The following is a 23,566-nucleotide window of genomic DNA, read 5'->3' as shown; positions in this document are numbered from 1 at the left end:
AATATGTATGGAGGATCGTCAGTGGCAGGTACTTTCACAGGCATTGGAGTGTATGTGCTGTGTCTCATGGAAGGAAAGTGTATCTGTGATCTGCAGCCTTGACCTTTGAGAAAAGGGGTAAAGGCTGCAGTGCTGGAAGGCCTGCCCATCGGAATTGGAATAGGTCTTGGGACAGGAGGGTCAGGGGAGGAAAAGCTCACCCCACACCCCCCCACGGGGTTCTGGTTACACCTGTGGGGGCTCTTATGAGCCCCGCCCCTCTGCCCCAAGTCTGTCCGTGGAACTCCCTGCTTATGTCACCCTCCTAGACCCATCTCTCCTACCCCAACGCATGCCAGTGTTTAGAAAGACTCCCAAGATTGGTCACCCCCATCCCCTTTGTTTTGGTGCCATCGTTTTCCTCCAATGTCTAGTAGCCAAGAGACTAGGAACTTCCTAAGTTTTAGCCACGTTTGTAGAACGACAGGGACGAGGCCATCCACCTCAGCCCCAGCCCTGAGGGGAATGAGGGCTATGGCTTCTCAGGTCCTACCCTGTCCCCGCTCTGCTAAGAGGAGCACCCCTGTCCAGAGGGTAAGCACCGTGCCTGATGACGGGCAGTAGATGGCCCTTCTAGAACAGAAAATCCTGTACGTAGAATGTGACTGAGTTAGGGAAGAAGACAGTGAAGATGAAGTGAATCAAAAGAGCTGTCACGGATTAGAGGCCCCCACCCACCCCCAATCCTGTACCTAGGGGCTCCCCCAACCCACCTATTCCCATAGGTGGTGGGTCCCCCAGATCCTTTCTCTAAGGCTGAGGGAGTGCGATGCAGTTTACCCAGGATGCCTATAGAGGGCGCCATGAGCCCACATCTCCAGGAGACCCGCAACCTTGTCCTTTACAAGCCCATCCTGAGTGAGGCCTGGGGAGGGTTGTTGCTGGAGGTCCAGTGGAACCGGACCTTGGACCCAAAAGGTAAGCTCACTTGGGAGGACGAGACTGAGTTAAGTCTCCTTCCTTCCCTAGGCTGGCAGCAGAGGCAGAGAATTCAATGGAGACCAGAGCTCGCCTGAGGGAGCGCTCTAGGCTCCAACTTACCTAGTGATTGGGAGGGGTTGCAGTACGTGGGACCCTCTGGGGAAGGAGAAGTTGTCCAAAACGGACCCGGGATCTACGGGGAGTTGGTTCTGGGTCTCTATCAAACCTTGCCTTTGTCCTCACCTGGGGTGGGAGTGGTGGGCAGAGGGCCAGGTCCCAGGCCTGGTGAGCACAAGACACAGCTGCGGGGCCTGGCCACCTGGGGGCACCTTGCCTTTCAAGATGAGCGCTTGGGTGGGGCCAGGCTAGGGAGGAGCTGGAGATCAGGTGTCCGGGCAATGCCAAGGGATCTGGGCACCTGCTGCCACCCACTGCGTAGGAATCAATTGCAGTATGTGGCCCACGATTAATGACCCCTTCCTCAGGGAATGGGTGCATTTACAAGGCAGCTTGGCGCCAACCTTGGCTCTCCACCCAGCCTATCTTGGGTGCCTAGTTGCAGGCTGCCTACACCTGACCTACCAATTAACCCTGGCAGGGGTATCCCAGCCACCTGGTCACCATCATTAAGTATGGGGGTGGGAGGCCATCATGGCTTCTGGAGACCTGGAGGTGACAAGGGCAAAGGTGCTAACCTCTTGGCCCCTGCACTCCTGAGGCTTTGCTCCACCAAGGGAGGCTGGAGGCCTGGGGGAGAGAGGGGCGGTCCCACCCATGAAGGACAGAGGGAAGCCAGATGTTTCCTCCTGCTCCCTCACACGTGGCCCCTACACCCTGCGACACCCGCCTGCCTGCTCCGGAAACAAGAGTAAATAACGCAGTGGGGGAGGGGATGCGAGTGGGGAGGCTGGCTGGCCGGCGGGAGGTGAGGCCACAGATCAGAAGGCAGTGGAAGGTGAGACAGGTTAAGAGGGCTCCGTGTCCCGGCAGAGGCTGGACTCGCCTGAGACTGGCACTGGCATGAGGGGGACGGCTGGCACATAGGGCACGCCAGAAGGTCAGGGCGGGGTGGGGGCGCCCAGGGCGGGCAGGGAGGGGGAGCCCACGCCAGGCCTTGGCTCCAGCCCTTTCCGGCCCTTATTGTCCTTGGTGAGAACAGGACGCTGTCCCGTTCCCACTGCCCGGCCCCCCCAGCTCTGCTCCCCTGGGGGCTCGGAAAGGATGTTGGGAAACAAGAGCGAACCAGAGACTCGTAGAGACAGAGATGCTGAGAGACACAGAGACAGATACAAAGGGGAAAGGTTCAGTCAAAAGCGAGCACTGAAGCTCTTTGTGAACCCAGCGGGCCCTTGGCCTGTGGGAACCACGAAAGAATGGGAAGCTGGAGGCCCTGCCCTCGGGGACCTCCGGGCCAGCGGGCCCTGTGCACACTCCCGCTTGACTTCAGGTCACCCACAGAGCCGCCTCCTGAGCAAACAATGGCTGAATCCTTGTGCAGGCACAGTTGGTGGCACTTAATCGCTCGCTTCAGATACAGTGATTTGCCTCTCTCCCTGCAGACTGGAAGTTCCTCTGGGGGCAGGAGCAAGACCTTGTTTCCAAGTCCCACCCCCACAGAGCAAGCTGGCCGCACAGAGGCTGCACTGTCAGTGCTGTTTGGTTGAGTTCCTGTAGAGGCACAGAGAGACCCCACCACCACCACCCCCACCGTTGGCCCTGGAGTCAGGAACCTGTACCCCCTGGGGGGAAGGGCAAAGCAATGTGCCATAGGCCTGCACTCTGCAGATCTCCCACCTGAGATTCCGCAGCCCGGGACCTGGAGGGGGCATGTCTTTCCCATCTCTTCTACCTGGGCCCACACTTCTCAGCAACTGTTCCCTGGAAACAGGTCCTCCAAAGCCTGGGGAGCAGCCAAGGTCCCTTCAACTACTGAGGCTTTAAAATGAAGAAAAACTGAGACACGTTTGAAGTTCTTACATTTAACAAATTAACAGTTTTTAACACAATCAGAACTTGTACTTGTGCCAGTCACAAGATCGTTACAGGATTTTTAGAACCTTTTCTCTATAGAAACTATAGGCCCCTGTTTTATCATATAAAGTCCTGTGATGATGGGCATATCAGATTCATTGTATGATTCATTCTACTTTTGTATATATTTAAAAATTCCGTAGTAAAAGTTAAACCACTTTGTGGTAAGTCCCTCCTTTTTGTTCAATCAGAGAGTAACCTGTGACCGTCTGTAGACACACTTGGAGATAATATCCAAAGTCTACATTTGAGGCCCATGTGACAATAAGGTCTGAGCCAAATGGCCCTCAAGCCCTGTGAGGAGCCCTTCTCTGAGAACTCCCCTCGCCCCAAATAAGCTGGCAGAGCAGGAAAGTTTCCTTTACCCATTTCAGGCTGAGGGCTGAACTGTCAGGAATTAGTAATGATCCCATCAGCACAGGATTCTACAGAAAAAAGCCTTCCACAGACACCCTTTCTGGGCCAAGAGTTGCCACAAGGGCTGACCTCAGGCTGCTTCAAGGGACTTTCTGGGACCGAGGTGTGTGTACACCTGTGTGTGAGGTGCTGAGAGTAACAGCAGGGAGACGCCTCTCCTTGCTGCTCTCAGCCTCCGGCCTCGATGGCCAGAGGCTTCTCCTGACTCAGCTAAGCTGTTTCAGGTACTAGTCAGGATGTGGGACAGTGGGAAAAACCCAGGTCTTGGAATCAGACAGACCTGAGTTCTAGTTCGAGCTCTAGAACTAGACAGTTAGTTACCTCAAGCGAGTCGAGTGACCTCTCTGCCTCTTATATTCCTCAACTGTAGAGCGGGGATAATAATTCCTCTGTCAGACTGTGGTGAGGAAGATTGGAATTAAATAACAACACGGAAGAGCCTATCCAGCCAGTGCTCGACCCACTAGGCATCTGACAAATGTTATTTTTCCCTGTGATGATGATAACACCTTGGGTTGAGTACTTACCACTTGCCAGTCGATGTGTAATACCTAGTGCTTTACAGATATTCTCAATGTCAGCTGTCATGTCAACCTTACGAGACTAATATTCTTATTATGTATGATGCTTAACTTTATGTGTCAACTTGGCTGGCCGTGCTGCCCAGATACGTGGTCAAACAGTATTCTGGATGTTTCTGTGAGGGTATTTTTGAGTGAGATTTACAGTTAAAATCGGAGTAAAGCAAGCTGCCCTCCCCAGTGTGGCTTGATCTCATCCTATCCACTGAAGGACTGTCCTGAACAAAAGGTGCCTCCCCAGAGCCAGAGGGAACCCCGCAGCTGGAGGCCTTCGAACTTAACCTGTAACATGGGCTCTTTTCTGGGTCTGCAGTGGCTGGACTCCCGACTGGGTCTGTGCTCCCCGGGGCTGGGAGCTGGCCCTCTACCCATGGCCCCCACCTCAGGCCACGAGGAAGTCAAGTTTTCACAGAGAGAAACCCTGCAGACTTGGGACGTGCCAGTCTCTCTACTCATGTGAGCCATTTCCTTAAAACAAACAAACAAACAAATCTCTGTGTTTCTCTGGAAAACTCTGACTAATACACCCCGTCTTCGTGAAAGAAAATGAAGCAAAATGAAAAAGAGGTTACAATAACCTGTTCAAGATGATAGGTGACCTTTCTGGGTTCCGGCCTGGTGTGCGGGGATGTGGCTAAACGCACGAAGACGGTCGGCATTGGTAAGTATGGGACCCGTTATGGCGCCTCCCTCAGGAAAATGGTGAAGAAAATTGAAATCAGCCAGCACGCCAAGTACACCTGCTCCTTTGTGGCAAAACCAAGATGAAGAGACGAGCTGTGGGGAACTGGCCTTGTGGTTCCTGCGTGAAAACAGTAGCTGGTGGTGCCTGGAGCACCAACACCACTTCTGTCACAGTCAAGTCCGCCATCAGACGACTGAAGGAATTGAAAGACCAGTAGAAGCTCCACAATGGAAATATTGCTAGCCTAGAATAAATGGATTCATTTTTGTAACAAAATTTTAAAACAAAAAAAAAATAAGTGAAGGCAGGGCTGGAGTTGAAAGTCAGGTCCATCAGTGTCTGTCATGCCGCTTAAAAAATGTGGCCACAACGTGCCACCTGGCCCCCACCCCCTCTCTGACCTCATTCCTTGCACTCATCCCCACGCTCACTCCATCCTACCCCCGGCCTCCACGTGCCTCCTGTGCCAGGTATGCTTCCATCTCAGGGCCTCCGCACTTCCTGTTCCCACTGCCTGGAACACTAGTTCAGTGGATATGTATACTTCTCCCTCCTTCATCTCATTCAGGTTTTCTTGCAATGTTCTCCTTCTTAGAGAGGCCGTTCTGACTGCTCTGTAACAGTACAGTCTGCCCCCCTTTAGCCACTTACCTGCCTATGTTTTTCTTCACAGCACTTCTCACTACTTTATATATTAAATATTTGCTTGATTGGTTCTTGTCTGTCTCCCAGCACTTCATAGAATCTGTCTGTTTTGTTCATAGAACACTGCTTGATGTCTGGTAGGTTCTCAATACATATCTGTTAGAAGAAGAACCAGGAACCCCTTCAACACACCACTGCCACAGCTCTTAGTTAAAACTAAGCTCCCTATTACTGAATCCTCAGAATCAGCTGCCAGGCCTGTTCCTGGTCCTTCCTCCCTCAGGCTGTCTTCTTGTCCCATCTTGGTCTCCTCTGCCTTACCTTCACCCAGCCCTTTCTCCAATCAGCCGCAGGATCTCAGATCTACCATTTCCTCCTAAAGCCTGGCTGTAATTTTGTGAGTGTGTGTTTTGTTGATTACAGGTGTGTCTGTCCTGTGGCCCCAGTGGAACAGTGGGTGCCCTGAGGACAGGGATGAAGTCAATACAACCTGACCACCTGGAACCTTTCCAAGGACCAGTAATAACCTTGGCACCTGTGGGCACACAGAAAGCTCTACTGTCTGACATGATACACACAAGCACACATGGGGGTCACCTACTCCTCTAAGGGGTGAAGCTGCTGACTTGAGGGACCAACCCCCATGCCCCACCCCCGACACACACACAAATACTTTGAAGGGGTCTTTAATAGCCTGGCCTGCTTTTCCAGCTTCATCTCCTGCCGCTCCCCAGGAAGCCGTCTTTGTCCCAGGGACAGCCATAGAGGATTACTCACCGGGACTCAGCCTGTGTGCCTTTGTTCAAGCTTTCCCTTGGCCTCGCATGCCCCACCCCCTCACCTGAACAGCTCTTAGTCATCTTTCCAGTATCAACTCAGACGTCAAGGCCTCTCTGAAGTCTTCACACACACACACCAGCCCCGTCAATTCCCTCCTCTGTGCTGTAGTGTATGTAATTTTGCGACTTCCCCCATCTTCTGTGCACTTTAGAATAAAAGCTACCAAATTTGGAATTTGTCTCCCTCGGAAATCAAAGCTTGCAAAAACAGAAAACCCCCACAACACATGAGTGTCGCCATCTTCAGAAGCAATACCTCAGAAAATGGTTTGAGAGTGATGGGAAGGAGGCTGGGGAAATACTGCAGGAGCAAAGGGGCATCCTCAGCCCTGAGCTGGAACTCTTGACAGTGATTCATAACAAGAACAAGAGTAACTAACACTTACTGGGTGCCCCCCAAATGCCGCACATTGTTTTAAGTACCCAACCTACCTTATTTCCTTTCATCTTGAGAGCAACCCTACGAGGGAGGATTAGTTATTGATTCCATTGTGCAGCTGAGAAAACTGAGGCTCAGACAGGTTAAGTTACTTGCCCAAGGTCACATAGCTAAGTAAAGGACCCAATGTCTGGACAACTGGGCCTTAACAGCCCACATTTAAAATCCCCAAGCTGTGCTGCCCTTCATCCCCTGCTCTAACCATGTGTACTGTATCCTCTTGTAACAGCAGAAGGGTGACTGATGGTCTGCAAAAGATTGGCAAGCAAGGAGTTGGACCATCAGAAACTGCTGGCTTTTTAAAAAAAATTTATTGGGGAATGTTGGGGAACAGTGCGTTTCTCCAGGGCCCATCAGCTCCAAGTCAAGTTGTTGTCCTTCAATCTAGTTGTGGAGGTTGCAGCTCAGCTCCAAGTCCAGTCGCTGTTTTCAATCTTAGTTGCAGGGGGCGCAGCCCACCGTCCCATGCGGGAATTGAACCTTGTTGTTGAGAGCTAGCGCTCTAACCAACTGAGCCACCGGCCGCCCCCAGAAATTGCTGGCTTTCGTCCAGGGCTAGCCAAGGCCAAAGACCCCATCCATGTTTGGCAGATGACAGTGTCTGGAGTAGTCATATTTCCTGGGACCAGGAAAGCTGGGTCAGTTTCCCTGGAGACCGTCAGATGCTAATCTGTCCTTCCCTCTGCCCCTCATCTTACATTTACAGGCCTGCTGGGTTTCCCACACTGTGCTTGGTCCTGGAGATACAGTGGTCCTGGGCAGACCAAGCAGGGAAACAACAAACCTCCAGCTGGATATGGTAAGTGCCATCTAGAAAAGAGGCCGTGGGAGCTCAGAGAAGGAAGGTGGTGAAGAATGCTGCAAGACAAGGTCAAGTGCCAGGAAGTCTGGTTGGAGGACATGAGGCTGAGGCTCAACATTAGAGAAATATGTGCCCACATTTTTCTGGTGGCATTATTAGGGTTTCACTTTTCACATTCAATTTTTATTTTTTATTTTTATTTTTTATTTTTTTTATTTTTTTTTTAAATTAAATTTATTGGGGTGACAATTGTTAGTAAAATTACATAGATTTCAGGTGTACAATTCTGTATTACATCATCTATAAATCCCATTGTGTGTTCACCACCCAGAGTCAGTTCTCCTTCCATCACCATATATTCGATCCCCCTTACCCTCATCTCCCACCCCCCACCCCCCTATTTTTATTTTTTGAAAGAGGGCACAGCTCACAGTGACCCATGCAGGGATTGAACCGGCAACTTTGGTATTACTAGCACCACGCTCTAACCAACCGAGCTAACCAGCCACCCCCACAGTCAATATTTTCTAATGCACTAGGAATTAATTTTGATATAAGATGTGAGGTTGAAATCTAACTGAATTTACTTTTTTGAATGGTAACCTGGTTGCAAATGGTTTTCAAGCAACTCATCTTTCCTTACTCTCTTGAGTTGCCATCGCTATCATGTGCTAAACAGATATGTTTGATCTGTTTCTTCACTCTTTATTCTGTTCCGTTGACCTCAGGAGGGAGGTGGTGCTATATTGTCGTGGCAGAGCTTGCAGCTCTAAAGTCAGATTAGCTGGGGTGTGCCTCAGTTTCCTCATTTGTGAAATGGAGATAATAATAGTTCCTATTTCATATGATGGCTGTGATGACAGAAGGAGATAATGCACAGAAAGTACTCATTACAGTGGTTGGCAGAGTAATCCATCAATGAATGTCATCTGCCATGATGGTTCCTATTTGCCCATCCCTGGGCCAGGAACTCAGGGGGGTGAAATTACTAAGCACATACCTTTGAGCTGATGGGACAGCTCTGCTTCTGCTACTTACTATCTGCATGACCTCAGGCAAGGTACTCACCTTTTACTATCTCTCTCTGTTCTGGTTTCCTCACTCGTACGTGGAGATATAAAAGTACCTACGGCAGCGTGTATATTAAACATGAGTGTTGGACAGGGCATGACACATAATGGCCCCTCAATGAATGTTTACTCTTCTTCCACAGATTATTATTACAACGTTATAATTTATCATGTGTCTTTATGTGTTGTAGTCCCTTCTCATTATCTTCTCCCCAAAAATGTTCTGGGGAGTGGCAGTCGTTCAGAGCCAGGTCTACTGTGGGTGAATAAAACAGAATTTCTGGATCTGCCAAGCTGTTGCCTAGCTCCTGGCCTGTGCTGAAAGTAGCTGAGACCAGTGAGGTCTTGAGTGAACAACCAATAGGATTTTGGGGGGAATGGGGAAGGGGGGGCTTTGAAATTCCTATAGCATGTTTTCTTTTTTTTTTTTTTTCTTTTTTAAAGATTTTTTTTATTGGGGAAGGGGAACAGGACTTTATTGGGGAACAGTGTGTATTTTTTCCAGGATTTTTTCCAAGTTGTTGTCCTTTCAATCTTAGTTGTGGAGGGTGCAGTTCAGCTTCAAGTTGTCGTCCTTTCAGTCTTAGTTGTGGAGGGCGCAGCTCAGCTCCAGGTCCAGTTGCCATTACTAGTTGTAGGGGGCGCAGCCCACCATCCTTTGTGGGAGTCGAACCAGCAACCTTGTGGTTGATAGGACACGCTCCAACCAACTGAGCCATCCAGGAGCTCAGTGGCAGCTCAGCTCTAGGTGCCGTGTTCAATCATTAGTTGCAGGGGGCGCTGCCCACCATCCCTCCAACCAACTGAGCCATCCAGGAGCTCAGTGGCAGCTCAGCTCTAGGTGCCGTGTTCAATCATTAGTTGCAGGGGGCGCTGCCCACCATCCCTTGCGGGAAATCGAACTGGCAACTTTGTGGTTGAGAGCCCACGCTCCAACCAACTGAGCCATCCGGGAGCTCAGTGGCAGCTCAGCTCAAGGTGCCGTGTTCAATTATTAGTTGCCCGGGGCGCTGCCCACCATCCCTTGCGGGACTCGAGGAATTGAACCGGCAACCTTGTGGTTGAGAGCCCACTGGCCCATGTGGGAATCGAACCAGCAGCCTTCGGAGTTAGGAGCATGGAGCTCCAACCGCCTGAGCCACCGGGCCGGCCCAGCATGTTTTCAAAAATGTTTTTATTTTGTCTTAATTCTTACTTTAACAAAGGAATTTGCATAGTTTAAAAAGCCAACAGTTCTGCAAGGCATTTAATGAAAAATCAGTTTCCTGCTCCACTCTCCCACCCCTACACACATGCTCTTCCATAAACCATTCTCAAGTTTCTTGGCTGCTTCTTTTGGTATGTCCCTCTACATTTCTAAATAATATGCTTATATTATTATCTCTTTTTCTCTATTTTAGATATACTCAGCTGACTGCCTGCCATGGACGATGAGGATATAGTTCTCTCCCCACTTCCACCCTCTCACTTCAAATGTATTGCAATTTTTAGTTAACTCAGTCTCTCAGTGCTCACATTATTATGGCTGTGAAAATATTCTTCACAGCTGAGTTATGTAGTGTTTGTACGAAAACTCTGTAAGTCTGTAAAAACTGCTTTTGTTAACATGAATGACATGGGGCTGAGAAACTTCATTCTCTAAAATCATGGTCATAAACTTCGCTGTTTAAAATCAGTGAGAATGGAACGTCCCACTGTTGCCTGGAGGTCAAAGCCAGGTGGATTACTTTGGCACAAAGAAGCAGCGATTTCCAACCTGGGTGCCAAGCTCCAGATAATGGGGTTTTGGACACAACAGTCTAGATTCGTCTTAATTGTGTTATCTATTACATAATTATCTACAATTAATTATCTTAATTTTGTTTGCCAGGTGGACCCTCAGTCCACTTCTCAGCCGAGGCTTGCTGTTGATTCCCTCACTTACGTCCATGCTTACCTTGAACCTATCAAAACACTGCTTCATTTCAGTATTACCTAAACTCCACCTTTCCCACATCCTGTAAGGACCCTGTTTTTTCCTTTGACGAGCCACTCCTCAGCTCTGCTGGTGTGTGGGCTCTCTCTTGCAGCAGCAAGTTAATAGACCTAACTCTGTCCAACATGCAGTATGTTCCTACTGGTCTTTATCAGGCAGGATTTTATCAATTCTTTCTTTCCGTTCTTTTATAGCTGTTTACCTGAAGTTGATAATTGCCTGACCTTTGCTTTTATTTGGTTTTCGATATACCTATCAGAAATTCATCCACCAAGCTCTTTGAAAGACGTGTAGACCTTCCCTCAATACCTCAAGCGCGTCAGGTACTTCCTCTGTCCCCAGACTTTTTTCTCTAAAGACACCCTCCCGGAGCCCTTCTTCCCCTGGCTCCAAGCTGTACTGGTTGCTCCCCTGCGTTCCCTTTTAAAAATATGACAACCTTTGTCCTAACACCTATCTCAAGTAGTGGTCAATGCATCTGTCTACCTGACTCCTCTTTCCCCCTCCGCCCCAGGAGGGGCCCAGTATCTTGATATCTCTATTTTTCCAAAACCTATCATGGAGCTCAAGAAACGTTCGAATGCATGAATAAAAGAATAGCTAAATGAATGAACCAATGGGATTTCTCTGTAGGAGAAGTGAAGTTTAAGGGAAACCACGTTACATTCCCATTTTGTTGCAAGGTTTGTCGGTGGCCTCAGGCTTTCTGCAAGCCCCACGCCAGCTTGGAGCGGGGTCCTGAGGGAGAGAAGCAGCACCGACAGCCCTCAGGACCCAAGGCGCAGTTTGCAGAGCTGAGCCAGCTGAACTCAGCTCAGCGAAACCGCGCGAGCCACGAGCCCTCCGAGCGCCACCACGAGGACTACAACTCCCAGAAGGCCGCGCGGAGGTGGAGCGCGAGCCGCGGAGGACTCCTGGGCGTGACGTCAGAACTGCGCGGAAGGGGAAGCGCGCGGCCGAGTACGTGCAGCTTGAACGCTGAATGAGGTGGGCGAGAGAGATGGCGGAGCGGTGCTGAGGGTAGGTGAAACGGAGCGGGGTAGTCACGGGTGGAATGGGTCTCGGATGAAGTGAGGGTCGCGAGGCGGAAGGACCTCGAACTCTGCTTTCTCTTTCCGCAGCGACCATGACGAAATTAGCGCAGTGGCTCTGGGCACTGGCGCTCCTGGGCTCCGCCTGGGCGGCCCTGACCATGGGAGCCCTGGAGCTGCCCTTGTCATGTCGGGAGGTGCTGTGGCCACTGCCCGCCTACTTGCTGGTGTCCGCCGGCTGCTATGCGCTGGGCACTGTGGGCTATCGCGTGGCCACTTTTCATGACTGCGAGGACGCCGCCCGCGAGTTGCAGAGCCAGATACAGGAGGCCCGCGCCGACTTAGCCCGCAGGGGGATGCGCTTCTGACCCGCTAGCCCACGGGCTCCGGGACAGCCCTCCCCTCCGTCCCCCATTAAAGAGCGAGCTGACGTCCTAACTTTGTTTTCAGTCTGAATGTGGAGAATGGGAATTGGGGATTCTGTGGGGAAGTGCGAGGCGGGCGAGCCGCCTTCCTGAGGCCGTGTGAGCCTTCATGTTTGCAGCCTGCTGGTGTTTGCTTTTTGCTCCAAAGGAGACAAAGCCCCCCTTCTCTTCTCAGGATGGAGATGTTTTTCACATTTCTGGTCCTTTTGACCCTGTCAGGAAATACTTGAAGCTTAACCCAGCTTTTTCACAATATCCAACCTCTGTTCTTTTTAAGGCCTTCCTAGGTCAGCCCTAGGTTGCTCCTGGTTCTTTCTCCTCCTTTTCTGAGCCAACTTAATCAGCCCAAGAATAACTGTGGATCTGGTAGTGCACCTCTACCCTTCACCAAACCAGGCAGGTTGAGAATCACTGAAGAGCCATGATGGGCAGGAATAGGGAACAGTTTATTTTAAGGCACATTCTAAAGATTTCACCCCAACCCCAAAATTAAAAAATATAATCTCTGAAAAATAAGTGTTTCATCTCCCAGGTCCCGCGCAATCTTCTAAGTAAAGCTCTTTCTTTGGTCTCTCAATTCAAAGCTGTCTCTTTTTCTTGCCCATAACCCATGGCACCTGTGAAACTGGTCAGCAGAAACAGCTGAAAGAAGGCGGTCTCTTTGGTAACAGAGGGGCATTAAGGTGCCCCGTGGTCAGGTGAACTGCCTCAGGTTTGCAGGAGCTGATAATTCCTGTCTTGTGCCTGGGGGTACTTCCAGAAAAGCCAGAGGCGAATGAAGCTGGTTAGGATTCCTGGAAGGTTGGGTACCTGAAACCACAAGGGCTGCTATGAGGCGCGGAGCTGATTTTCCACCTTACACCCTTGTCACCCCATCCTCATGCTGCTTACCATGATGTAGGGATCTCTGAGTCGAAACCCGTAGAGGGTCCAGGAGGCAGAGGCGAGGAGGGTAGCAATGGTGAGTGAGAAGGAGAGACGCTGGGTCGATTTAGTCTGAATAACTTTGGCCTGTGGGAAAGGATGAGAGACACTCCTAGCCTAGACGCAGTAACGCTCCCACGTTGCCTAAGAATTTCCTCGGAAAAAAGGTCAAACATGCTCCCTGATCTTGTTACCCAACCTTTCCCCGCTGCCTCCCACTCACCCGTCTCCTTCTAGGATTTGTATCTTCCCTTTGGGGGCGTGTAAGCTACAGTCTCTAGCTATGGGAGCCTGACCCTTCTTAACCTCCCCCACCTCCCTGGACATCCCCACTCACCAAGTCAGCCAATGGTGAGAGGTACATACTGATGGTGAAGACACTGCAGAAGAGGCCCAGCTGCTGAAGCCTGGCCTCAGTGTTGGGTACCAGGAGCCAAAAGTAGCCAAAGCCCAGGAGCAGGACCCCCAGCAGGGCTGCAGTCTGGAGGAGCACAGCTTGCTGCAGGGGAGGAAATAGCCTTCCTTCTAGATGTGCCAGAAGCCCTGACTCCCTGCTGGAATTAATTCAGCCTGCCCTCTCCAGTGGGGGAGCCAGCCTTTGCCTAAGCTCCAGAATTGTGCTCCTCACGGCCGTTTTCCCACCAGTGACTTCCTCCACCCACAACTTTGGAGGTTACGAGGGGAGGGAAAGATCTTTTTCTTTGTGAGCTTGGTACACACAGTAGGAGCTTAATAAACGCCTTTATGATTGAACACGGAAGCAGAGCTAATCATCTCATTCTCAGCCACTGGCCCTGGCTCTGAAGGAACTATGGAGACAAAAGCCCTTTGCCCTTAGGCTTGTTGGGAACCAAGAGGCGAGGTAGACCTCCAGCCTTGCCAGACTAGGGGGTGCCGTGGGAGTCTCAGAAGGCTGGCTTGATGGAGGAAGGACTGCAGGGCTGGAGGGCCCTTCCAGGAAAAGGTGGCAGTGCCAGCCTGTTAGTCTTCTAGGAACAGTGTTTGCCCTGCAGCAGAGACGTGGGGCCAGGGAAGGCCTCTACCTTTCGAGGGCAGTAGTGCAGATACACCAGAATGTACAGGCTCTGAAGCAGGGCTCCCACCGCGTTGACGACGATTAGGGTCCAGTCTCCCTTCAAGGTCCCATAACTCAGCCAGCTCAGGTTGCTGCAGGGTGGAGGGGAGGCACATTCGCCCACGGGGTTGTGGGAGGGAGACCCGAGGGGTCTCTTCCCCGGTTCTCCCCCCCACCCTCACCTCCCTCAGTCTTTCCCGCCGCAGTGGTCGCTCCTCTCACTTGACATCCGTGGTGAGAAAGGGCAGAAACTGGACATTGTCCACTCTCCGGGTCATCCGCATGTGCCTTAGGTCCGAGCTGTAACGGGGCCCCAAAGGCAGGGGTGAGAGGAGAGAACAAGGTGTTGGGGAGTCGAGATCCCCAGTGCCTGTCACCCTCCCCAGGCAACTGCAGATCCCCGACCCCACCCTCAGCTCCCTTGCTTCAGGTTAAATGACCAGCCTCTCCCAGGCCCCCTGACCCGATTCCCATTGACCCCAGGTTCCGGCCGCAGCGTGGGGCTGCGGCCACGTCTCCGTCCCCTCGCGTCCCTGTCCTGACTTCCTGGTCCTGCTCTAATCCGGCCCCGCCGCGCTCTCACAGGCCAGTGGAGAACATGCCGAGGGTGAAGAGCACGCAAGCTCCGGAAAGGAGCGAATCGGCCACGCCGCCCGCCTCCATCCCCCCCGAGGTCGGCTCCCGTGCTGGGCGCCGCGGGCAGGCGAGCTGGGTGCCTAGCCCGCTCGTCGGAGCCCCGCCCCTTCGCACCCCGGCTCCGCCCCCTCGCTGGGCCGTCCCCCCGGAAACTGAACCGGAACTCGGCCTGAGACGTCAAGCCGGAACTCGGGCCGGCTCGTCGGGTTCGCAGCCGTGACGTTGCCCTCCGGGTCTCGGTCCGTCGCCTTCCTAGGGCTCCCCACTGTTTACCCCTTGGATCACCTAGGTCCCGGCCTCAACTCTTCCCCGCAGCCCCCGAGGCTACGTGCTGGACCTCAACACAAAAGCGTGCTGGATCGAACCAGACTTCAGCGCGCTTCCCATCCAGAGCTGGAGACCAGAACCTCAGGGGCCCAGGGTTTGGGAGGCTTTTCTGTTTGCTGAAGCCTCTTCTTCCCAGCGTCTCCCTAAATAACAAGGATTGCCAGGAATGACCAATTGTCAGGTGCCCCCCCCTTCAGCCACAGCACTTCGTTTGCCCCCACCTCCCGCCCCAGTCCAACCGGACTTGCTGCCGGGAACTGCTTACTCCCAGCTTCCCACAAGTCTCGTTGGTGGGGCTGCGGGGCGCGCCTCATGCCGCAGCTGCGTTCCCAGGGCCGCCCTGACTCACCCCGCCGCCTGAGTACCTGCATGGCATGCCAAAGCCCAGGGCCCAGCGTTGGGAGGGTGGGAATGAGGCAGAGGGTGGACAGGAAGAACCTCCCGAGTGGGGTGCAGTCTAGAACCCGAGAGACCGCGTGGGGGGCACTCCTGTCCCGGACAACCCTGAGGAGGAAACACCCCACCCGCTGGGGCTGCTGAGGGTATGCGTTCCAGAGGGAGGGAACAAAATTCAAACCCAGTTGCGACTAGTGTCACATAGCAGGGACTCGCGGGTCATTCATAAGTGAGGACGGGTGGGAAAGCACTTACAAAAACACAAACATTGCTTTATTTGAGACGAAGAACATTGTATAAAAAAATTCCAGTTGTAGAAATGACACACCACAAATTTATATACAGATCCTGTACACGCGGGCCCTGCCCTGACAGCTACACTCTAGGCACAGGTTGGCACAGCCCCCCTGCTGGCACAGCTCTGGGAGTGCTGTCCCCCGGATGGGGGATGGTGCAGTGGCTGGCTGCAAGCCTCTCCACAGATGGAAGAGGCGGGTGGGCCCAAGCATCCCGCCTCTCCTGTGGCTCCCAGGCAGGAAACTGTCTTGCTTTTCCTTCAGTCGGGTCATCCCAGCATCCCGGGTCTCTGGGAGGGGCATCTTTGCCGAGCTCGATGTCCACCCACATGACCCTGGACCCCTTCCAGCTCAGGTCCCACAACGCCCTTTTTAAGAGTCCATGTCTCACAGCTTGTTTCTTTGGCTTAAGGGCAGGAATGGCGGGGGAAGGACTGTCCCCACTTCTCTGCCCATCCCTTTGAGGTGGAGGCCAGGAATGGCACTACCGACCCCCTTTGGGTTGAAACCCTTAATACTGACCAGCTTTAAGGCTGCTGGGTGGCAGCTTGTACATGTGGTGGGAGTGGTTCCCAGGACTGGGGCTTCGGGAGGGACCCCAAGACAGGTGAGGGTGCCTGCACCTGCCTCCTCAGCCCAGTTCCAATCCTTAGGCCTGGTGTGGCACACACCTTCACTGGGTTTGCAGCAGCAGGAATGGCAAGAGCAGCACGGCCCAGGCAAGTGGGAAGAGGCGGGGGGCAGCACTGTGGCCGATGCTGTGTAGAACCTGCGCCTCCGGGTCGTCTGCAAGGGGAGGGCAAGGGTGCCTAGGTGAGCAGCCCCACTGCTGGCGTGCCCGCAGCCCAACAGGGCTTCCAGTACCCAACCGCCTCAAGCAGACCCCCTTCTGTGCCCCAGCTACCTACCCGCTGGGAGCCTCTTCTCCTGCGGATTGGCATGGGCCTGAGGACTGTGAGCTAAAAGAGAGGGGTGGCCACACATCAGTCACTGTACCAGGGAGGCAGGGGGTGGGAGTGCTGGGCAGTGGGACTCCCCCTGCATCCCAGGACATCAGGCCAGGCCCAGCAAAGGGCTGGAGGAAGGAGGCCCACAGGGACCCTGACACTCACTGATTTTGCCATTGACGGTCACCTTCAACCTCAAGCACAGGTCTTCTTGGTGGTGGATGGGTTTGGCTGCAAGATAAACCCACAGGGTGTTAAGGAACCTTTGTTGGAAGAAAATAGAAGCACAAATGCCTGGGTCCCTGCTCATTTTAATCCCTCTTCCGGTAAGCTTTGGTGCTTACCTTCCTTAGGTTCTGCCCACTTCCTGCCCCATGTTCAGCCCAACCTCCCTTCTTTGGAATAACCCTTGGCTTTGGAGACGATGGTGAAAAGAACATAGCCACTGTCCTCTCCCCACAGTCTGTCTGTCACTGCTCCCAGCCTGTACAGTACGCTCCCCTTACCTGGCCACGCTCTACTCCCCCTGCCTAGGCCTCATGCACAGGGTGAGGCCTGGATCCATTCTACGCAGAGCTGATCTTACCACTCTTAAAACCCGCCAGTGGCGCTCCACTGTCCTCACGATAAAGTCACACACTGTAGCACTTCTCCGCCCCTGTGACCTGCCCTGTCCAGCTCTCCAAGCTCCATCTCCCCACTTCCAAGCGTCTCTCCTATTCTAGGCAGGCTGACCAGACAGAGTTTCCTGAAGGTGTCATGTTCCCTTTGCACACGGCCCCTAGTTCACGGCCAACTCCTCTGCTTGTCCTAAGCTCTGGGAAGCCGGGGAGCCTGCCCCCAGCCTGGCAGGTGCTCATGTCATACTCTTCTAATGGTCTGTTAACCTGTGTCTCTTCCCAGGTTCCTTGAGGACAGGGACCCTGGAGTGTTTTATTTAGCTCTGCGCCTGCAGAGCCAAGGCGAATGCCCAGGACACAGAAGCTCACTGCACATGTGTCGCATGAACGCAGGAAAACAGAATCCAGGACGGGAAGGGGTCGTCTGCAGCTTGACTCCCCACCGAACAGGTACCAAGCATGTGCACCCGCTCCCGCAGCCGCCATGCCACGTCGCGTCCCGTCCCCGGGCACTCACAGATGTAGTAGTAGCTATGTCCCTCTTTGAACTCCTTGCCCAGGGTAAAGGGCGTGAAGCGCTGGAACTTCTCAGACAGCTTCTCGGGGCCGTGCCTGGCACTGGGCTGGTTGCACTGCCAGCGGACCTGGTCCTTGGATTGGGGTTGGCACTGCTGGTACTGTTCTCGCTCCACCAGGTACAGTGTGTACTGCTCCATGGCAGTCTCTGCCACAGTGTCATCCTCGTAATGGGGACAGATGATGTCCAGGTAGTCATTGAGCCGGACATGTACTGTGTAGGCTTCATTCCGGAACCTGTGCGTGTGCAGAGGGAGGGGAGACAAGCGGTCCCTCAGAAGCCAGACCAGAGCTGAACCTCCATGTTTACTGACCCCTCACAGGTCACAGTGCCCCCCCCCACAGATGTTTCAGCAATCTCAACTCCCAATCTTGACTGACCTCGCTCTCTCAAATATCTTTCCACCATCTCCAAACACCCCCACCATTGTCTCCCATAATCCTCTAGCTAGCATCCACTTAGGATCTTTCAGGTAACAAAGCACTTCCCATAATCCCCTTGATATGTATTTACCCAGGGATGGGCTTCTAAATATTTCCTTAGCTCACTCCTCATTGTCTTCTACCCGTAAATATTCCCCGAAATGGAAATGTACCTACCAGTTGCTCCTTTGCATGCGATTAGACCTTAGTCTGAGACCCCAGTGGCCCATTCCACCGCCAGGGTCCAAGTCACCGTTTGTCTTTACCAGGCTAGCACGCAGCCCCCACACAGCTGTGTCTTCCCTTCTCTTACTCCTCTCATTTTATCCCGACCCACGGAGTACACGTCCCATTTCTCAGCCTCAGTTCCCCCCCAGGCCCACGAGTAATGCCCAAATCCTTTAACTTAAATCACTTTCATCAGTTCATTCATTCTCAAGTGTCGCCTTCTAGCTACTCAAATTTATGCTCAGGTCTCCTTGTGCACTTCTCTCAAAGCACCCCAAAACATTCCTGTCCCTTTATCTCCAGAAGCCACACACTCACCTCCCAAGAGGTGAGCTCCAGAATGCCGAGTTCTCAGATCTGAAACTGCCTCTCCCCCCCTCTTCCTAAGGTGGAGCCAGCTCCCCTCCCCCAGCCCATTGCCCCCAGGCTCCGCAGGCTCCAGCCAGACTGCCCACCGGCCCCTCCCCCCAGCTCCAGACACCTGGCTCCAGTCTGGGTGGGGTCCTAGGAGGGGGAAAAGTGCCTCCCCACCTCCCTCTCCAAGCTGGTCAGCTTCTCTAAATTCCCCCAAGCACTGCCAGCTAGACACTCAGCAGAGCTGGCTGCCAACTTGCTGCAAACCAAAGCCCTGGGTATGGGTGGTGGGGGGAGGGGCAGGAATTAGGCCAAGAGGCCTGAGGTGGGCACCCACTGCCCAGTCAGCACGAGCCCTGAGAGGCCTGGCTTTGCAACTGAATGCCAGTGCTCAGGCTAGCTTCCCAGGGCCCCTCCCCCACCCTAGGGAAAGAGAGTCAAAGAGAGAGAGAGGGAGGAAGGGAGGGAGGCAGGGAGGCAGGGAGAGAGAGAGCAGGAGAGGAGCAGAGAGAGGCTTTTAAAATTCCTCTCCGGAGAGATAAACATAGAAGCCATTTCAGAACAGGTATTTCAGCTCTGGGCCTGGCGTCTTTCCCTCCTTCCCGTGACGGGCACTGACTCATTCCTCACCCACCTCTGCCACCCGCCCCAGCATTCATGAGAACCTGGAGAAATGTACCTTGTCATATGTGGACAGTCCCTAGGCCCCAAGGATGGCACTGTGCCCACTTGCCCCGGGCACTGTCCTCCAGGCAGAGCGAGCTGGCGGGTCTGAATGGGCGGGGTACCTGCCCCTCCAACACCAAGGAGACCAGTGCCCAGCTCACACTGGCACCGTCCTTCTTCCCACGCTGCCTGGAGATAGATCCCAGGGCAGATGCCCACTGCCCTGAGTCACCCATGCCAGCCTCACACCCGCCCAGCTCAGTGCCACCTCATCTTTGCCCCCAAGCTGGGCCCTGCTTGGCTGCCCGTGGACTCCATTCTGGGCAGGCTTCTCTTTAGTCCTGCTTGTGGTAGGAGCGTGTGTGGCCTGCAGGACAGGGCAGAGGCTGTGCTTGGTGGGGACACCCGTCACCCCCCTCCTGGGGTACAATCTGCTCCACTTAGCCCCCTTTTGACTCTTGCTCTCCATCTGGGAAAGGGGGGCAGCGGCGTCAGGGAAGGGGGGCAAGGAAGAGGCTCCTTCCTGAAAGAGAGGAAACCTGGGAGCTTGGGAACGGAAAAGGCCAGGGCCCCCCCTCCCTACTCAAGGCTTCCTGTCCCCTCCTCCTCCTTCAGCCAACACCTGGCATGGGCATAAACAGGGACTTTGCTCTCTCCCACTAGGACAAGATGGGGTCAAGAAAGCAAAGAGCAGGCAACAAGGAGTGGAGTGTGGGAGGGCTGACTGGGCTGTCCCTGTGGCCGACGGGCAAGAGGGCATTGCCCTCTGGGGTTGGCAGCTGGCTGTTCCCTCCCCACCCAACACGCCACAGATACACCCCCCCCCCCCCCCGCACCAGGCAATGCTGCCACATGGTTAGAGGAAGCTGGCATAGTATATTCTCAAGGGGGGGTGGGGGGCAGGCGTGCTAGGGCTGGGGTGGCCGGGCTGAGAGTTCTTCCTGACCCCAAGCTCCTGCCTCCTCTCCCAGCTCCGCCCTACCCGCCTCCCCTTTTCGCGCAAATACTGTTCCCATAACTTCAGAAAACTCAAGGGCAAGAACAAAGGGTCCCACGGAGCTTCTTCCTTCCAGTACCATTTGCTTCCCAGCCCTAAAGCTGCCCAGGAGAAATTAACTCCTTCCTGCCCAGAGCCCTTTGTAACCCCGTAACCCCTTCCATTCCTTCTGGACCTTTTCCCGTGACCCCCGCCCCCATCGCTTCAGTTTTGCTACTTGAACTGTAAGCAGGTGACTCCCTCAGCCTACCTACACAGCATGTGCCTCACTCACGTCACCGCAAAAGATCCCTGGGAGGTGGGGGCTTTCCACAGTCACCTAAATACAGAATGCACACTTGATGCCTGCAGCCCAGGTCCCTGCCGAGGGGTCCTCGTACGATGACAGTGAGCATTCTGCTTACTTCTGATGTCGTATCAGGTACCTGTCAGTGTGGGCAGATGCCCGAGTGACAGACAAGCAGAGGCACGGAGGCTTTCGTGGGGGAAGGGCCTAGAACAAGAACCCTGGCAGCCGGGGTTGGGGGGTTCCATGCTGGAGGCAGGAACTGTTCAACACGGGTCCCTCACTTCGGAGAAATAGGGGTGCCAGAGGTAAGGAAAGAGGGGCACAGACAGTGCCTGTGCCAGCAGACCCGAGCAGGTTCCTGCCCTGAGGTGCCTACTCCTAGCTGTGGGGGACAAGCGAAGGCAAGGACAACTACGGAATCCCTCCCGCCTCTTGTCACCTCCCCAGGACTCCGGTCAGGGGCTGGCCGGACAGTAACCCTGCGGGGCGGCAGCGCCAACCGGGCGCCAGGCTGTCGGATGGCGACTCGGGACTTACTTGGGGTTTGAACTGTTCCAGAAAACGGTGTGGCGGTCGGCAGCGGCCAGACTGCAGCAGAGACCCAAGAGAGGGGCCCAGAGAAACTCCATAGCGCGGGGCCTAGCCAGGCCGAGCGAGGACGCGGGGCTCCTCGGGGTCTGGGCTCACGCCGGCTTTCTCCGCGGCGCACTCCGCGCGGCGCTCAGATCTGGCCCCTGTGCTTCGCGACTCCGCCTTTTGGGCCCGCGCCGCCCGACACCCCGCCCCGCCCCCGCCCCGCCCAGCCAGAGGCTGCCCAGGGGCTTGGGGGTTGGGGAGGTGGAGGAGGGGAGCGTAGGGTTGGGGAGCAGAGCGCGCGCCTCTGCCGGAACAGATCGTCTCCGTGCGGCGCGTTCGCACGCCTTGGGGGCCTGTGTGGTTTGGTGGGTCCGGGTCCCCGGGCGCAGGAGGGAACCAACTCCACCGGCAGCTCTACGAACACGCGGGGGAGGGACCTGGCTTTGCAGCTCCGCGTGCGCATCTCGCGGGATGCAAGGTTAAGTCCCGCACCTTTCCCGAGCCTTGCGCCCCAGGCTCGGGTGCTGCGTTCCCACACTTGGCTTCCCCGCCCCCCCTTCCCGGACTCTGCGCTCGGCTGCCCCTCCCCACACACGCTGCTGTTTGTTTTTGTTGGATTTGTCAATGTTGTCTTTGTTCGCGAGCTTGTGTCATCGACTAGATGCCTGGAATAAAGCGCGACCCTGTGTGATCAAGTGTGTAACGTGTGCGGCCGGGGCTAAGGGCGCCTCTGTGCCTGTGAGAGAGAGCCACTTGGGATCCTGGGCGAGGGGGTTCGGTCCTGTTTCTAGAGCGTCAAAGGGCACTAACAGCGTGTGTGTGTGTTGTGTGTGTGTGTGTGCCCTCACACGTGTGTACCGTGCGAACGTGCTTTGACTATGGACTGAGAATCTGAGCATGAAGGATGACAAACGGTAACCACACATGTGCATATGTGCGTGTGGCATGTGCAGATGTGTGATGGCGTGCAAGTGTGAAAGCATCTGTAAGTACTATTACAGCGCGTGTGGGATGGGAAAGCGTGTGAAACTTTGACGTGTGTATGCTAATGTTTGTGTGAAGAGGAGGGGAACCGGGCACAGGCGAGCAGGGTACCTGTGGTGGGGGCGGGCGTATTTGCACGGCGTCCCGGGGCAGGGCCGCTGGATCTCCCAGTCTTCAGGCGCTAGCTCGGCCCCCTCCCCCTGGCCCTGCCCTGTAAACAAACCCTCTGGAATTCGCTCGGGGTGGAGGGCCCTCCCCCGCCGGGGTCTACTGCCGTCTGGAGCTGGGCTAGCGGGTGTGTGTCTGCCTCTCAGCTCGCGGGGTGGAGTGGGTGGGCAAGTGTTTGATTGGGCTCGTATATGTCTGGCGCGGGAGAGTGGAGTGCTGTGTGCCTGTGTGTCAGGTGGCCTGTGTGTGTATGATCGTGTGGCTGTCTGTACGCGCGCCCTCGGTTGGTGTTGGAGTGTGTGCACACCCCTGGCCAATTCCCCACACGGCTGCGCAGCGCGGGAAGCCGCACACCCCGGGCGCCCAGCGGCCGCTGGCCCAGCTTCCCCGGTTCCCAGGCCGTTTCATCTTTCTCTTTTACTGCCAGGCCTGGCGACAGCCCCTGTAATTATGCGGGCCAGGACGCCAAGGCTAGTCCAGCGCTGACCGGCTGGGGAGGAGCCTGGGGCGGGAGAGGGCCGGGCCAGGTCCCCAACCCCGGGGCGCAAGCTGCTCGAGGCCAGACTCTCCGCACTGAAGGTGCGCTGATGGTAAATGTTTACCCAGCGCCAACTAGGTGCCCAGCCCGCCACCGGCCAGCGAACCTGAGGCCAGGTCCCCGCCTGGCTTTGCGCACCGCCCCCACCCTCTGGCGCGCACCTGCCCCAGGCTACGTGCGGAGCCCAGCGTTTACCCGAAGGGCAGCCTGCCCCTCCCGCTGGGGCCGAAGTCTACAAGTCTACCCCCGACCTGTTGCAGGGTGGAGCTTCACACGCATTTTCCACACCTGGGAAGGCATCTGGGTGTCGGCCTCCCACGTGTGTCCCAGGCGAGATGACCTCATCCCTGCTCCTGTGTGGCACAGATTCGAAGGTCCATGAGGGCAGGGATGGTTTTGGTTCACGGCTGTATTGCCAGAGCCTGGCACAGCGCTTAGCACCAGAAGCTGGTCAGTAAATATTTGTTGAGTGGGTTACATAATTGTTTAGTGAAGGTACTTCTGCTGGACTTACTGCTCTGAAAAGAAACAGGAGGAGGGTTCGAGAGGGGAGGGGTGATGGTAACTTAAAGAGAGGCGTCCCAGAGATGGTGTGGGGCACATTTCCTTGTTTCTCTGGCGGCTGGGTCGGCTGCGGAGGACCGTA

At 54.7% G+C, this 23,566-nt stretch overlaps 3 protein-coding genes, 2 long non-coding RNA genes and 1 pseudogene across 6 annotated transcripts; 4 read left to right on the top strand and 2 right to left on the bottom strand.

Moving 5' to 3' along the window:
* The first annotated feature begins 15 nt into the window (after positions 1–15).
* On the top strand, positions 16–11,089 carry LOC141568481 (uncharacterized). The gene is made up of 3 exons (XR_012491635.2): positions 16–957; positions 7,304–7,396; positions 9,870–11,089. It is a non-coding gene; the product is annotated as an uncharacterized LOC141568481 (long non-coding RNA).
* Positions 1,853–7,267, top strand: LOC109434655 (large ribosomal subunit protein eL43 pseudogene; annotated as a pseudogene).
* Positions 11,090–11,305: 216 nt separating the features above from the next.
* On the top strand, positions 11,306–11,913 carry DPM3 (dolichyl-phosphate mannosyltransferase subunit 3, regulatory). The gene is made up of 2 exons (XM_019711828.3): positions 11,306–11,464; positions 11,566–11,913. Exon 2 carries the CDS (start codon positions 11,571–11,573, stop codon positions 11,841–11,843), a length of 273 nt encoding a protein of 90 aa, XP_019567387.2. The 5' UTR covers positions 11,306–11,464; positions 11,566–11,570; the 3' UTR covers positions 11,844–11,913.
* A 414-nt stretch (positions 11,914–12,327) lies between these two features.
* SLC50A1 (solute carrier family 50 member 1) lies at positions 12,328–14,643 on the bottom strand. 2 transcript variants are annotated; one of them, XM_019711822.3, is made up of 6 exons: positions 14,483–14,643; positions 14,122–14,199; positions 13,868–13,991; positions 13,162–13,323; positions 12,792–12,911; positions 12,328–12,710 (listed from the first exon to the last, which is right to left on the bottom strand). In XM_019711822.3, exons 1-6 carry the CDS (start codon positions 14,560–14,562, stop codon positions 12,609–12,611), a joined length of 666 nt encoding a protein of 221 aa, XP_019567381.1. In that variant the 5' UTR covers positions 14,563–14,643; the 3' UTR covers positions 12,328–12,608. The 2 variants fall into 2 exon arrangements, with proteins under 2 accessions (XP_019567381.1, XP_019567382.1); XM_019711823.3 differs by having other exon boundaries at positions 14,502–14,638.
* Positions 14,644–15,509: 866 nt separating this feature from the next.
* Positions 15,510–21,326, bottom strand: EFNA1 (ephrin A1). The gene is made up of 5 exons (XM_019711825.3): positions 21,192–21,326; positions 17,639–17,934; positions 16,667–16,732; positions 16,463–16,513; positions 15,510–16,340 (listed from the first exon to the last, which is right to left on the bottom strand). Exons 1-5 carry the CDS (start codon positions 21,281–21,283, stop codon positions 16,228–16,230), a joined length of 618 nt encoding a protein of 205 aa, XP_019567384.2. The 5' UTR covers positions 21,284–21,326; the 3' UTR covers positions 15,510–16,227.
* On the top strand, positions 17,357–21,925 carry LOC141568480 (uncharacterized). Its single transcript, XR_012491634.2, has 2 exons — positions 17,357–17,571; positions 21,102–21,925. It is a non-coding gene; the product is annotated as an uncharacterized LOC141568480 (long non-coding RNA).
* The last annotated feature ends 1,641 nt before the right edge of the window (positions 21,926–23,566 follow it).

The sequence above is a fragment of the Rhinolophus sinicus genome, chromosome 7, assembly GCF_057876585.1.
Source record: "Rhinolophus sinicus isolate RSI-liver-muscle chromosome 7, RSI-T2T, whole genome shotgun sequence".
Lineage (NCBI taxonomy): Eukaryota > Metazoa > Chordata > Mammalia > Chiroptera > Rhinolophidae > Rhinolophus > Rhinolophus sinicus.
The sequence above is the reverse complement of the archived record's forward strand: the minus strand, read 5'-3'. Positions and strand labels throughout refer to the sequence as shown.